Raw genomic sequence first — 14,955 nt, forward strand, 5'->3', positions numbered from 1 at the left:
CCCTCCGATCCCCAGGCCGTCTCGGGGGCTGCAGGCAGCTATCACCCCTTGTTGAGGGTGTTGACTCCAGAGCAGCCCCGGGCCCAGCGTGCCGCCAGCCCCCTGAGCTTCCTGCTTTGTGCTGTCGCTGGGCATTTGGTGCTGGGGACAGAAGCCCCAACGGGGCACGGCTCTGCCTACAAGGCACTCCCCGTGGGGATCTGAGAAGGCCTCTCTCTTGGGCAAGTGACATGAGCCCAGACATACGGGGGCTGGTACAGGCACGGGGTGGGTGCTCCAGGTAAAGCAGCCTCTGTCCCAGGCAAGGGTAGACGTCCGGGTGGGACCCCCAAAGAGGGCTTTGGAGGCCAGCGGAAGGTGTTTAGACGTAAAACCCACTGAAGCGTTTTAGGTTTCAAGCAGGAGATGCTGGCGATTTGTGTTCTAGAAAGTACCCCTAGCTGCAGCACGTGTGGGCGGGGCTGACAGCCAGTTAGAGGCCCTCCCAGCGGGCTGGAGTAGGGGAGGGCCTCAGTTGGGCGGGGGAGTGGCATGAGAGGACAGGACGGAGCTGAGAGGTTTTGGGGAGGTGGGCACATCCGGCCCTTGTCAGGGCCAGTTGTTGGGGGGCAGGAAGGGACCCTGTGCTTTTTTAAAAAGCTTGAACGTTTGGTTCATCGTGAGGTTTTGGGAATTTATTTTTATTTGTTAAAGTATCGCACTACGATGTTATAATGTTTTCGTATTAGTGATATTTTAACATAAAAGAACACAGTATCCTGATGTCTGAATTCCGTAGCACCCCTTGGCATTTTTGTCCCTGGCGAGTGCCTCTCGACTTGCCCTGGCCCTGGGGGCTGATGGGAAATAGAAGGTGGGACCACAGAAGCAGGTGAGGGGGGTTTTGCGGATGAAGGTATCACGGGCTGAGAAGGGGTTCGAGGAGGAGGAGCAGACCTGCGGGGTCCCCAGGGACTCTAGGGCCCGTCTGGTCTCAGGGGAAGGCACGTAGCGAGCGCTTGGAAATGCTGCTGTCATCAGGCGCCTGCTCCCCACCCGGCGGGTCACCGGGCGCGAACCGGGGAGCAGTTCGGGTGCCGGTACCTCAATCTTGCCTTGTCCCGCCTGATCCTCTTCCCCAGCACCACCAAGCGCCCCAAGTCCATCGATGACAGCGAGATGGAGAGCCCCGTCGATGATGTCTTCTATCCTGGCACAGGCCGCTCCCCAGCAGCTGGCAGCAGCCAGTCCAGTGGGTGGCCCAACGATGTGGATGCAGGTATGGGTGCTGCAGGGCCAACCCGGAGCGGGGCGGCTGGCGCCTCTTTTTCCCTCTCGGTGTACCTGGCGAGCCTCCCTCTGCTTCCCCTGCCATGGGAGGCGCTACCTCCTGATCTTCCGGAGGAGGGCAGACCGGGCCAAAGGAGGGAGTGGAGGTGAGGAGCTGGGCTGCGGCTAACTCGGCTGCAGAGCCCACAGGTGTGGTGGAAGGAAGGCAGAGGCCCCAGACTTCGAGCCTCCTTGGTCTCCGTCTCCTGCCGTTTCTCTGGAGGGGTTGCCCTAGCTCCCGCGGTCCTCATGGTTTAAAGCAGTTTCTCAGTCCGGGCACTGTTGACATTTGGGGCCACGTCATTCTCCGTGGTGGGGCCATCCCATGCACGTGCTCCTGCAGGGCACGGAGCACAGCTCTGGCCTCCAGCCGCCAGCCAGTAGCAACTCCCCCGTCCTCCCCTAAGTATAATGACCAGAAACGTCTGGACATTGCTGAACATCCTCTGGCATAGGGGGAGAGGAGACCAGGATCATCCTGAGTTGAGAACCACTGGTCTGACGGGCCCAGCATCACAGAGAGGAGCAGAGCCTAGGAAAGAATGACCAGAGTCATTTTCCAATCAAGCAGGAAAGGTAGGGAAGGGCAGAGGTCTAAAGGAAGCTCGCTCAGTCCTCCCAATAGCCTCCAACCACCCCTTCCTTGGTGAACCCACCCACCTTCACCTCTAGTCTTGACGGGAGGCATAAGCAGACCCAGAGAGCCCAGATGGAAAGGAGGGAGAGTGTGTGCATGTGTATTCCCGTGTGTGTGTGTGTGTGTGTGTGTGCGCATCACATATAAATGTATGAGGAGACTGGCTGCAGGCTATTTCTGCCTGACGCACGGGTGGTACAACCTGTGTGTGTCCTCGAGGTGTGGGTTTCTCGGGGCCAGAGAGTGAGACCCATGTGTGGGCGTTGTACGTGGGGCACGTCTGCTGTGGTCAGGCCTGGGGCTTTGCTCTCGAAGCCGGAAGAGAAGGGTCTGACCCGATGTCCCTTTGCCTGGCGTTTTCCAGAAGTGCATCTACAGAGATGGGCCACGTGGATGGGCAGGGGTAGGAACTGGGGGAAAGCGAGGCAGAAGGGCGGGGAGGCGCTCCTGCTTTCCCGCTGCCCAGACACAGGCTCCTGCTCTCAGCTCCCTGGGAGGAGGGGAGGAGGGTCTGAGGGTACGGGCTGTAACCACTGCGAAGCTCATCCCTGTGGGACAGCTCCCTGGCAGGCCTTTGGGTGCCTCCCCCAGGGTTCCCTCGTGGCAAGCAGGTGCCCGGGCCAACACAGCCCAGATACTTCCCCGGGGGAAGAGAGAAGGGGTTGAAAAGGCCCTGGAGACTCCCCAGCCAGGGCCTCAGTTAAGGGACTGCCCCCTCAAGGACTCAAGTGCCTCGAGAGCCACATCCACAGCTGTTTCCTGGGGTTCAGCCCCCCAAGTCCCTCTGCCCAGACCTGGTTCCCGAGGAGATGTCCCCTCCCTGGCTCCCGCTCTCTTTTCTCAGCTGTCTGCTCTGGTGCCTGCCGTTTCTGCTCCTTCTAGCTGTCCTGCCGCGCACGGCCCCCAACATCCTCCTGCAGCACCCCTGGCTCATCGCTTTCCCCTCTTTTCCTCCATGCCCGCCCCCCCCCCCCCCCCCCCCCCGCCGCTGTGTTGTTTCCCCGTGCTGCGACAAATCGCCAATTAAGCAGCCCAGCTGCAGGACAGGGAACAGCTGGGGAGGCGCTGTGCGGCCACGGGGACAGCTGTGCACAGCTGGTGGGGGTGCTCCCCACCCCCTCACTGTGCCAGCTATCAGGTGGCACACAGCTGCTGCCAGATAACGCCTCTGCTGGCGGCTGGGAGTTCGCCCTTCCCCCCACCCTTCCTGCAGTGAAGACTGCAGCCCCCTCACCCCCCATGCAAACGGATTCTCTGCCTCAAAGGTGGCAGCTCTGGAGGTCTCCACACCATCTTACCCGCCCCCCCCCCCCCACCCCCTCACCCCCAGCCCTGGGCACGGCCTCAAGGCTCAGCCCAGGACCGGAGACAGACTCCCCTGGAGGACCTGGCCCAGGGGCCCTGCTGTGTCATAGCACCATTTGGACATCGTGCCCCCCCCGGGCTCAGAGATGAACTTGGTTGGCATCATCAGGATCCTACAGGCGGAGCTCTGATGGGGTGTGCTCTGTGCCCCGGTTCCCGCTGAATGCCATCCCATCTCTGGCAGCGGGAGCAGAGCAAAGCCTTGGAATGTCCCTCCCTGTGGCTGCCCAGCCTCTGGACCCCCTGGCAGGGGAGTCCTTTCCTGTCCAGCTCTGTCCCCAGGGCCCACCCAGGCCCTCCAGCCCCTTCCCCACTCTCTTGTCGGGTGTGGTATCACCCCCTCGGTCCCTCCTGAGGACTGGTGGCTTCTTCCTACCAGAGCCTCCCCCCTTGCAGGGCCCCACAGAGTAGACCCCGGCACGTGCTTCCTTGAGGTCTCCTTCACCCTGAACCTAGCTCGCTAGGGCTCCTCCTGCACACCTTTCTCCCCCCCCCCCCCGCCGCCCCCGCCACATCCCACCCTTCATTCTGTGCCCTCTGAACTTATCCGCTCGGCAGAGAGCAAGATGGGCCCTCGGGTTTGTCCCCTCCCCAGCACACCCAAGGGCTCTCCTTTTCCTCTCCCTTCAGAAGTAGCTGGCCAGTCGGAGCTGGAATTGGGCAAAGGAGGCAGGAAGGGGTGTGGTGGGGCAGGGGCAGCTGGGAGGGGGCCTGAGAAGAGAAGGAGCTAGCTGCTGGCTTCCCGCCCTCCCTTGCTCTCACCCCAGCCCAGCTAAACCTGCCCTGTGTTGCCGATTCCTCCCCCCAGGCCCGGCTTCTCTAAAGAAGTCAGGAAAGCTGGACTTCTGCAGTGCCCTCTCCTCTCAGGGCAGCTCCCCGCGCATGGCTTTCACTCACCACCCGCTGCCTGTGCTTGCTGGAGTCAGACCAGGTGAGAACTGCGGGCCCCGAGGGGGGGCAGCGGGGGAGGCGGTGGGCCAGCTGGCCAGGTGAGGGAGCTAGGGCCACCCCGAGTGACAGCCCCAGGCCCTCTGAGTAGGCAGAGGGCACGGGAACGGGCCCTGCGTCCCAGGCGGCACCTCCTCACCTTGTTCCCAAGCTTCTCACACGCGTGTGTGCTTGCGTGTGTGCCTGGGTGTGTGCGCACGTGTGTGCTGTGCCACACGGGCCCGTCCTGAGGCCCTCTGCGACTTGTCACGTGACTCGCCAGGCCTCGGGCCTACGCCTGCCCAGTTCTTTCCTCCTGCCAGCGGCGGCTGGGGAAGCACCGACTCCTCCCTCGGTCCCCCTTTTGTCTCTTCTCTCCGGGCCGCTGGCTGAGCCCGGGGTCGGGGTCCGGTGTCCCCGGCACCAGCCCAGGGCGGTGTGGGGGCACAGATTGACAGGAGCACTTGAGGGAAGCCAGGCTCCCTTCTGAGGCCCTCCCTGCCCTTTTCCGAAAGCGAAGGGCTGGGCTGGCTCCTGGGTTGTCTTCCAGGGAGAGGAACAGGCCCACTGCTGTGGGGGGCTGTCTCGCTTCAGTCTTGGGAGAGGGGGCTCGGTGGGGGTGGGGGGAACACCTCAGAGTTCCCGAGGGGATGGAATCAGGCAGGGAGTTGTGGGAGCTGAGTCCTCATCCTAGCCACTTCCTCATTTGCCCCCCACCCCCTTGGTCACCTTCTGGCAGAAAGAGGACCCTGCCCCGTGTCCGCCCGCCCGCCCGCCCGCCGTCTTGTGGGCCCTTTTGTAGGACGCAGAGAAGAGTGAGGTTTACCCTCCCGGCTTCCTCCTCAGGGCCTCCTGGCTGAGAGCCCAGAGGCAGCCTGCACTGGGGCAGGGTGTGGTGGCCGCAAGGTGGGGGCGGGGACCCCAGGCCCTCTGTACAGGCAGCGGGAGGGCGGCAGGCCCAGCTCGGCTCCGCTTTTATGAACTCCAGAGAGAAGCCAAGTTTCCTCAGCCCCCTAATGAAACCGAGAGCAAGAGCGAGCTGATTGGAAACAGACTGGAGGGGGAGGACTCGGCTCAGGGAAGAGCCGGGGCCTGCGCTGGGGTGGGAGTTGTATGTATGCGTGTGCGAGGACGGTTGGGGCTGAGCGCTCCAGAACGTGGCCTGGGCGCCTCGGCCAGATGCACGGTCATTTGTATGCAGGAGCGGGGGGGGGGGGGGGGGGGGGGGAGGGGGGTATGCGTGTCCAGGGCTCATCCTACACAGGCAAGGGGCCCTGTCTCTACCCAGAGACCAGGAGCTGTTGGCATCCTCTGTCCCTCATCCAGGCTCCCACCTGGGCCCTGGGCCGGGGTGAAGCCAGTGCGGCATTCACCAGGATGCAGGACGTCACGAGGAGCCGAAACCCTAGCCGTCGAGACACATGAAATGTAGTGTCATATTTTTAAAAATTAGAACCAGTGAGAAAAACACGCGACGAACAGATATCAACGTTCTCAAGAAAAGACGGGGCTGGCCTTGTACTTGCACGGTCCTGCTTTGTTCGTGTCGCTCTAACTCCAGCCCTGGTTCTAATCAATATTTACGAAGACAGGCAGCTGGCTGACTAGCCCTGGTTTGCCAATTTGACTTTTTTAAAAATATTGCATTGAAATGTTAGTTACCTCATGGGCGCCTGGGTGGCCCGGTCGGTTGAGCCTCCCGACTCGTGATTCCCGCTCAGGTCGTGATCGCAGGGTCGTGGGATCGAGCCCCGCGTCGGGCTCTGCGCTGAGCCTGGGGCCTGCTTAGGATTCTCTCTCTCCCTCTGCACCTCCCTCAGTCGTGCTTGCACAAGCAGGCACGCTCTCTCTCAAGTTAAAAAGGAAACGTTACTTACCTCGGGGCACCTGGCTGGCTCAGTCAGTAGAGCTGCGACTCTCGATCCTGGGGTCATGGGCTCAAGCCCACGTTGGGTGCAGAGATTACGTAAATAAAGAAGACGGAGAACGTTGAAAAAATGTTCCTCACCCCGGTTGCTGAGTTAGTAGGCGCTGCCTTAAGTCTCTCACTCTCCTCACCCTGGTCCTGGCCCTGCTCCCACCCCAGTCTCCCCTTTCCTCTGGCTCCTCAGTGCTCTCTGTCTGACCAGCGGCCCCCGCCCCCACTGTCACCCACCGTGGCCCCCCACCCGCCTCCTAGGCCCTGATGCCCTTTTCTTCCCGCTCATGTACACGCAGGGAGCCCTCGGGCCACAGCATCAGCGCTGCACTTCCCCTCCACGTCCATCATCCAGCAGTCGAGCCCGTATTTCACGCACCCGACCATCCGCTACCACCACCACCACGGGCAGGACTCGCTGAAGGAGTTTGTGCAGTTTGTGTGCTCGGACGGCTCGGGCCAGGCTACCGGACAGGTGAGTCCCGAGGGCCCCAGGAGCCCCACCACAGCTCATCTCTGCATCTGTCCGTCTGTCTCGGGGCTCACAGGGAGAGGGTCCAGAAGCCAGGAGCCCTCCTGGGGCTGGAGCAGCAGACAGCCAGTAACGCCAAACGCCTCGATCTCCTGGATCTGGGGGTAGGGGTCTGTGTATGATGCCGGGGTCTGTCGGTCACGGTCTAGAGAAGGGCGGGGCAGTGGCTGGGCCCACCTTGCTCGGGCTCCTTGCCCCGCCCTTGGTCTCTGTTCCCCCGGGTAGGAGTGCATCCGTGATCTATCCGACCCGACCTGGGCTCCTTGCCTCCTAACACCCCTCTCAAAACCTCAGGGCTACAGGGATTTGGTAGGTTCTAGACCAACGCTTCCCAGCCTTGGCACTGTTAGCATTTGGGGCTGTTCATTCTCTGTTCTGTGGAGCTGTGTCCTCTGTGGCCCCTACCCACTCAATGCCAGCAGCATCACCCCCTCCCAGCCCCGATGACCAGGATGTCTCCAGACTTCAGTGGGCCCCAGGGGCATCATTGTTTCCTGGTGAGAAGGCCTGAGTAGAGGAAAGGCCCCCCGCCACGGGAGCTGTTCGGAGTCTCCTGTTGGCAGAACTCTTAACAAGAGTTTCCCAGGCCAGTCACTGTTCTGGAGCAAAGCCCTTGCGCTCCTCAGCCTGGAAGAGACACTGGTTCCCCCATGGAGCTCTGCCGCCCCACTGCCCTTGTCCGTCGGCAAGCCCTAGGGCCCAGTCACTGACCAGCAGAAACAAAGGCCACTCAGCAAAGGGCTTATTCCAGACAGTGCTGGGCCACAGGTGACCCTTCAATGGGACAGTGGTTCTGCCTTAGTCCCTGGGAGACCACTCTGGGTTGGGACACGGGTGGTCTCTAGACCTCTGGGAAGGTTCTAGAGCCCCAGCAGCACACTGCGCTGTGAGAAGGCCCAGTTCCTCTCCCTGCCACTGGTCCAGGCTGGAAACCTGCTGTGAGAGGTCAGGTGGGGTAGGGGGGGGGGATGCTCAAAGGGCCGTGGTGGGGAAAGGCGTTTGGAAGCCCGTGCCAGAGGCAGCCCGGGGAGAGCCGTGGGAGGCTCTTGGCGACTCAGCCCGGTACTGCCTCGGGGCGCCCTGTGCAGAGTGGGCATTTTCTAAGTGCTGGTGTATTGATTTGGGGCAGGGCTACGGCTCGGCCTCCTTGCTCTCGCTGTCCAGAACGGAAGCCAGTCCTCTTCCGTCTCCTGTTCTCCCTCCTTCTGCTTTCCTTGTTCCCTTTTCCCCTTTTCCCTGTGAGGTCTTCTCTTGCTGGCTCTGTAGCTCCTTAGCACATTCGGAGCCTTACCCACCTCTCTGGACAAGCTCTGTCCACTTTCAGGGGCATGGAGGGAGAAGTGGCCATGACCCCCGACAGCTACGACACCTCCTTCAGAGATGCCAGCCGAGTCTGCGGGAGCCGCCAGCCTCTGTCCCAGTGTCCAAGAGGCCTGGGGTCTGGATTATGGATCAGAGAGGCCAGAAGCTCCGCCTCGCCTGCCTTCTCGCCCACAGAGGCAGCTGGGGTTTGGAGTCAAAATGAGACTGACCCGAAGGACCATTTTAGCCCGGAGAGTCAAGCCTAAACCCACAGGACCTTCAAGAATATGGGTCAGTCCATCTTTAAGCATCCTGATGCTGGCTGGGTCCTGAGCCTCTCCCTTGACTTGACCATTCAAGATTAAGGGCTCACTGGGTCCAGAAGTTTTCTTCTCAAGGCAGATGCTTGCTCCGTGGATAAAACACTGCAGTCAGGAGGGCCAACAGTCACCCTGGTTAAACAGAGAGGCTAACCCGGCTGGGGAGTCTCTCTGGATTTCCTCCTGTGGCCCGTTGTGCCAAGAGCCGGGGGGGGGGGGGGCGGTAGGGAGGAGGGTTGTCTTCAGTGAGCCTGCTCCATGGGGCTCAGCTTCTGAGAGGAGGCTAGAGACGTCACCAGGCCATGGAGGAGGACAGAGCCGGAGGCCCCAGACTCTGCAGCTGACCTGGTGACAGGGAGTGGCAGTAGCAGGCTGCACTTGTTCCGTGGCTACCTCCAGAGCAATAGTTCTGTTCTTAGCATGCAAGAGAGTCCCCTCCAGGGCCCACTAACACACAGCTGCCTGGGCCTCGCCCGATCCTGATTCAGCAGGTCCAGGGCGGGGCCGAGAATCCGCACTTCTCCCCAAGTTGCCCAGTGATGCTGCTTCTGGTCGGGTGACCCCACTTTGAGACTCACTGATCGAAAGCCTGAAGGAGTAAGTTCCTCACCTCTTTGAGAACCGGGAGTCACAGACCATCTTTGCAGAAAAATACACGCACCCAGAAATGTTAACCATTTGCAGAAGGGTTCCAGGCACCCCTGTGTTCATCCTCGGATCACAGCGCGAGCCCCTAATTGAGAAGCGCCAAATCACTGACGGCCAAGGCCAAGTGGCGACACCGCTCGGAGGAGACGCAAAGGGCAGAAGGAGGATGCCTGGTTCGCTGTATTTTCTGGCAGAGAAGAGACGACGAAGCAAACGCGATGGAGAGGTCACAGGGCCTGATGGGATGGCGTGAGTCTGGGAGGCGGGAAGACTGGTCGTAGCTCGGCCTCATCCAGCAGCGCCCGAGCAGCCAGGCCTGCGTCTTCACCTGTCAGAGGAGAATGAAGAGCTATCCCAGCCTCCAGGTTCCTTCTAGCTTTTAACTCCTGAGGTTTTCAGGCACCACAAAATCACAAGACCTTGAGATTTTAAAACCTCAACTTGTACCCCAATCAGAGCTGAGACATCCTAGCCTGCTTGGAAGTAGCTTCCAGAAACTAAATGTCGTACATCAGCGGTTTTCAACGTCCGGCCATATGGGGCTGGGATTGGCTTTACCGAGTGCGATTAACGATTTAGATCCTCCTGAGGGGAGACAGGGTCTGAGGACTAGGAGGCGGCACGGGCCACCCTATGGGAGCAAGGGCTGCCTGGAAGGCCACGTGTCCCAGCTCCTTGGGGGCCCAAGCTCAGGATGGCCTGGCCTGAAGGAGTGAGGCTGTGATCTGTTGGGATTGTCTGTTTCCTGCCCTGATGGAGGATAGGCACAAGATAGGCTGTAGAAATGGGGAAAGGCAGGTGCCGTGTGCATTTCAGCCTCACCCCTGTAGGGCTGGAGACCCCTGCCCTCTGGCCTGTGCTTTTGCCTGTTTCTGAAATGACACCTGGCACAAAGGGTCTCCAGCCCAGGACACAAACAGGGACCAGCAGCCCCGGCTTGCTTTGGTCAGGGGCCTCTGAGCGCGCAGGAAAGATGAAGTCAAGGGAACCATATGGAGGGATGGTGTTAGACCTTGGTGTTGGTCATCAGAGGTGAAGGGTAGTGGGTAGAACAGCCAGAGTTCAGAAGGGTATGGCCTGCACGAGTCAGCCATGGGGCTCGATGGTTTAAAGTGCGGCCGGATGGACGAGTGGATTCAACTCAGTCAGTGGGACTTGACAGGTGCCGCATGGGCCAGAGGTGGTAGTCCGCAGGCTTGTTGGGGAGCCTGGGAGGCAGCCTACTTGAAAGGCTCCAGTGGAGGTCAAGAGCATCTTAGAAAACAGGGGCAGGGTGGCTCAGTCGGTTAAGCGGCCGACTTCAGCTCAGGTCACGATCTCGCGGTCCGTGAGTTCGAGCCCCGCGTCGGGCTCTGGGCTGATGGCTCAGAGCCTGGAGCCTGCTTCCGATTCTGTGTCTCCCTCTCTCTCTGCCCCTCCCCCGCTCATGCTCTGTCTCTCTCTGTCTCAAAAATAAATAAACATTAAAAAAAATTAAAAAAAAAAAAAAAGAAAACAGGGGCAGAGAGAGATGGATGGTGGCTTAGGGTATCTGGCTGGCCCCACGTCGGGGACGGTGTTTTCTGGGCAGGCCTTGAAGGGCGTGGGAAGGGGTGTTGTAGACAGGATGTTCTGCAGGGAGCGCGTATGCAACTCCTGCTCAGGCTGTGTTCCGGAAAGCCCAGGTGGTCAGCAGTGGGATGTACTTGGCGGGAAGGGAGTGTAGGGGCATGAATGGTGGAGACCCCCCATTTGGGCTCCACCACATGGGCCTTGAATGCCCAACTGGGGAGCTTGTATTTTGTGTTACACGCGGTCAGAGCTGTGGAAAGCAAGGGGCGAAGCCCGAGAACCTTTGGGTTTGGAGAAGAGGGTTGGGATGAGCCTGCTGGAAAGAATCTATAGGATCCCCAGAATCAGACAGACACGGTTGTGAGTTTCAGGCCTCACCAGTTACAGCCGGGTGACTTTGGAAAAACCGCTTAGCTGCACAGAGCCTCAGTTTCCCCGGTTGTGAAAGGGGGGAGAATGGAGCTCCCCTTGCATCAGGGATTCCCACCCGTGACACCATTAACGATTGGATTGTTGTGCCTTTATCCTGGGGGCCATCTCGTGGGCTGCAGGGTGTGTAGGAGCAGCCCTGGCCCCCAGATGCCAGCAGCACCCCCCTTCCCAAGCTTTGCTACCCAGAATGTCTCCAGACCTTGCCAGTGTCCCCTGCCGGGGCAGAATCCACCGCACCGTCCCTGCCCCAAGCAAACAGTGCTGCCTTACTGGGTCTGAGGACTGGACGGAACGTGAGTCAAGTGCCTGGTACAGAGCTAGGCCGAGACCCGGGCTAACGAGTACACCGCTGGCATAGGGGAGACCCCTTGGGAGTCTCATTGTCCTAGTCCGGGTGAAACCAGGGAGGATAGAAGTTGGGCTGGCTGGAGACATCAAGGGAGTGGACTCCACAGGGCCCGCCCACCAGCAGAAGAAGGAGCGCAGGAAGCTCCCAAGGTCTCACACCTGGGTGGCTGGGTGGCAGAACATCGCCCCTCGGGAGAGGGGCCCGTTCAGGACCCAGAGGTCTGGCCCGGCCCAGGCAGTAGGTGGTGGTTGAGAGCGCCGCCCAGAGCTCCGGGGAGGCCTCTCCAGGGAAGCTGTGCTCCGCCCCTCCCTGTGGTGCCTTCGCCCCCTGAATCCCCGAGGCTGACGCACCCAAGGCCAGCACCCAAGGCCACGTCCGGGTCTGGGGAGGAAACTTGAATCTGAGGCGCCAGAGAGGGAAGAAAGACAAGGAGCGGACCTGGTGACCGGGCAGCCCAGGCTTCCGAGGGCACTGGACACGGAAGTCCTCTCAAAGAGCCTCGTGGGAACCGGAGCAGCGATGGATTTTCCTCTCGGGCCGTTCTGTAGAGAAGAGGCCGGCACCCCGGGATCCTCAGGCTGCCGGAGCCACGGGCGAGCCCCCCAGCGCCCAGCATCTCCCCAGGCCGCGATGTGGGATGGACGCTGGAGGGCCTGTAGTTCTTGGCTGGGTCAGCCGGCCCCACCCCGGGGGCCCACAGAGGGAGGCATGCGTGTGTTTTCCGGGGACAGTGTGTGTGGGGTGGGGGCGAGCTGGCGCATCTTACCTGCTGAGGGAGAAGGTCTTCAAGAGCGTGAGCGTTCTAGGCGCAGCTGCTTATATGGCTAGGAGACATGTTTTAGTACCTAAAACATGTTCCCTGAGAAATAACAGACCACTCGTCGGACGCCCCCTTTCGTCCCTCCCTCAACTTCAAAAGAGGACCACACAAAAAAAAAAAAAAAAAAAAAAGAGAGAAACACCTGAGAGACCAAATAGAAGCCTCACACCCTCACCCACCCTGTGCCCCGGAGGAGAGGACCCCATCCTGCATCTTCTACCGGGAGCGCCCGCTCTCAGGAGCGAGCTGGCGTGGCCGCGCAGGGGAGCGTGTGTCTGTGTGTGATGTGCCTTCATGCGTCACTCTATTTATGTTGTTCGCAGCCCAACGGTAGCGGCCAGGGCAAAGTCCCGGGGTCATTTTTGCTACCGCCGCCGCCTCCAGTGGCCAGACCTGTGCCCCTTCCTATGCCTGATTCCAAATCCACCAGCACTGCCCCAGACGGCGCCGCCTTGACTCCTCCATCACCTTGTAAGTGGACGATGAAACCGAAACCACAACGCCCAGCATCCCTGGCCCATCCAAACAGTCTCCACTGCAAAAAGAAAAACCCCTGCCCCGCCCACCGCCAAAGCACCCCAACCCAGAGCGCCATGGAGCCTCCCACCCGGACAAGAGCAGAGCTGAGCCCCCCCCAGTCATGGCCTCCTGGGCCTCAGTTGCACCAGCCAGCACCCCACAAGCCCCCCCCTGCCCACCCGCGGCTCCCAGCCGGGGCGCCCCCCCCCCCCGCCCCCGGCCCAGGCCCCTCCCGGGGGCGGGAGGGGAAGCACAGTGGGGCACGCAGGCCAGGGGTGCTGGCCAGGGTGGGAGGGGGGTGGGAGGCGCAGCCATCCCATCTTCATGCCTGATTGCTGTTTTTTTTTCATTTTTCGTTTTTTTTTTGTTTTTTGATTTTTGTTGTTTCGTTGTGCCCCGCTACACCAAAAAAAAAAAAAAAAAAAAAAAAATTGTGACCACAAGGCGACGCCACCACCATCCCCTTTTGGCCTTGCTCCCTCACCTCCATTCGGGGCCCGTGGGCCTCTGATGGTGCAGCAGGCCAGCCCCTGACCTCCTCCCCTTCAATCTCACGTTTGGTTTCTCGTTGTTCCTCTTTTTGTTCCTTCCCCCCCTTCCCACCCCTGTCCCTTCCCCAGGTTGAATGTTCCAAGGACAAGGGCGGGCTCTGGGCCTTGGCTTCCTTCATCTCTCTCTCTCTGTCTCTCTCTTTTAACCAACGACAAATTTTGTCAAAGGGAAAAGAAAATCTGAGTTGAGAGGCCCAAGGTAGACCCGACGCGTGAAGGACAGGAGAGGTGGAGGGTGGGCAGCGTGCCGTCTTCGGGCAGCGGGGTGGGCAGCACTTTGGGCGCCCTGGGGGCTGGCAGGACTTCCTGGTCAGCAGTGGGAGGGGCGGCCCATCTCACTTTTCTCCGTCTCGCGCTCTCTGTTGCCTTCTTTCTCATGGTTTGAGTTCTTTTCCCCTTTCCGTCCTCTTCATGCCATCTTCCCATCTACATCCGCCATAAGACACGAAGTCATGGTCATGGTCATTGGAGGTGGGCAGGGTGGGGGGAGGAGGCGCCCGGCTGCAGGGGGGCGGGGGGCACCCTGGACAGAATCTGGTGAGCACGCAGTCCCTGGAGTGTGTCTGGTGGGGAGGGCGTGTGGGGGCGGGGGGGGGATCCCCGGCAGCCTGTGACACTCCTTGTCCCTTCTGGGGACATCTTCTCTACCGGGGGTGCAGGACCCATTCCCTCCCATGGGGCTCCAGCCAGAAAACCTGAGAAGAGCTCGGGGCCGTTTGGCTGCCCATTTGCCCCCTCAGGCTCCAGAACAACCACCCCTGGGCACCGAAGCCCGAGCGTTCTGCCAGGCCCTCCAGCGCCCTCCTCCTCTGGTGCCTTGGCCCACCTCAGGCCCTGGGAACCACAGGACCTGGCTCATCCATCAGAGGACGAGAGCGCCTGCTGGGCCTGAGCCTTGCCACCTTTGGGCCCGAGCTGGCAGCCGGCTCCTCTCTCTGACCCTGTCCCACCCCGCGCAGCCCTCTGTTGGGCCCCTTCAAATTCCCTGAGCCATCGGCCCCATCCTTGGGACTGCCCAGTGGGGTTGAGCGGTGCAGCACCCACCTAGCTGACCTGGTTGGAGAGGTGGCCTGGCTGAGCCGCCCTTCCCTGAGCAGGGTGGGGCCGGCCCGCCAGAGCTCCCACCCTCCCGCCCTCCCAGGCTCCCTCTTTCCGGACCCGGGAGGGTCAGTGGGAAAGCAAGGGTGCCTTGCTTCAGTGAAGGCTGTCCTCAGTCCTGCTCAGTGCCTGGCTAGGGAACAGAACAGGGTCTGTGGGACCTCGGCTGAAGCCTCCAGGGCCCCTCCCTCGCCCTGGGCCAGGAAAGAGGACGCCTGGCTGAGGCGGGGTGCTAGGGGTGGGGGACGGAGTGTGCTCCTGGTCAGTGAGAGGATGATGGGACCCCTCCGGCCTGTCCTTCCCACTGCCAGCCTAAGCCCTGGCAGCATGGTCTAATCCCGTCTCTCCCTCTCTCAGCAGCCCCGAAGGGCAGTGCCCGGGCAGGCCCCAAGGCCTCACGGGGTCTCTCCCTCTCTTCCCTGCTCCCCACAGCATTCGCAACGACAGGCGCCTCCTCTGCCAACCGGTTTGTCAGCATCGGACCCCGGGACGGCAACTTTCTGAACATCCCACAGCAGTCTCAGGTAGGAGGCCCCACCCACGCTGTGGATGTGGGCAAGGGGCAGGGGAGGGGGGACCGCCGCACAGGCAGCGGCGGGGGCATCTGGGGAAGAGGCCGGTTCCTTGAGGCCAATCCGGGAGAAAGGGCCAGGGCAGGGCTGGAGGGCCCGGGCTTCT

The 14,955-nt window shown here is 61.1% G+C and overlaps 1 protein-coding gene and 1 long non-coding RNA gene across 11 annotated transcripts in view; one reads left to right on the forward strand and one right to left on the reverse strand.

The window, feature by feature from the left end:
* The window catches only part of NFIX (nuclear factor I X), a 96,694-nt gene that overhangs the window by 76,241 nt on the left and 5,498 nt on the right, over nt 1–14,955 (forward strand). For 6 of the 8 annotated variants that reach the window (XM_081791773.1, XM_081791780.1, XM_081791779.1 and 3 more), the window contains exons 6-10: nt 1,122–1,258; nt 4,119–4,241; nt 6,455–6,630; nt 12,433–12,580; nt 14,710–14,801. In XM_081791773.1, the coding sequence (XP_081647899.1) occupies nt 1,122–1,258; nt 4,119–4,241; nt 6,455–6,630; nt 12,433–12,580; nt 14,710–14,801 (676 nt within the window). The remainder of the gene's footprint in view (nt 1–1,121; nt 1,259–4,118; nt 4,242–6,454; nt 6,631–12,432; nt 12,581–14,709; nt 14,802–14,955) is intronic. The other 2 variants (XM_081791777.1, XM_081791778.1) reach the window with 2 other exon arrangements.
* LOC145713314 (uncharacterized) lies at nt 1,253–4,623 on the reverse strand. Of its 3 annotated transcripts, none has more exons than XR_014136381.1 (4): nt 4,398–4,623; nt 3,854–4,021; nt 2,148–2,431; nt 1,253–1,840 (listed from the first exon to the last, which is right to left on the reverse strand). It is a non-coding gene; the product is annotated as an uncharacterized LOC145713314 (long non-coding RNA). The 3 variants fall into 3 exon arrangements; XR_014136382.1 differs by having other exon boundaries at nt 3,854–3,960; nt 4,398–4,620; XR_014136380.1 differs by lacking the exon at nt 4,398–4,623 and having other exon boundaries at nt 3,854–4,131.

This window comes from Panthera onca, chromosome A2, assembly GCF_046562875.1.
Source record: "Panthera onca isolate mPanOnc1 chromosome A2, mPanOnc1 haplotype 2, whole genome shotgun sequence".
In the NCBI taxonomy this organism is placed as follows: Eukaryota; Metazoa; Chordata; class Mammalia; order Carnivora; family Felidae; genus Panthera; species Panthera onca.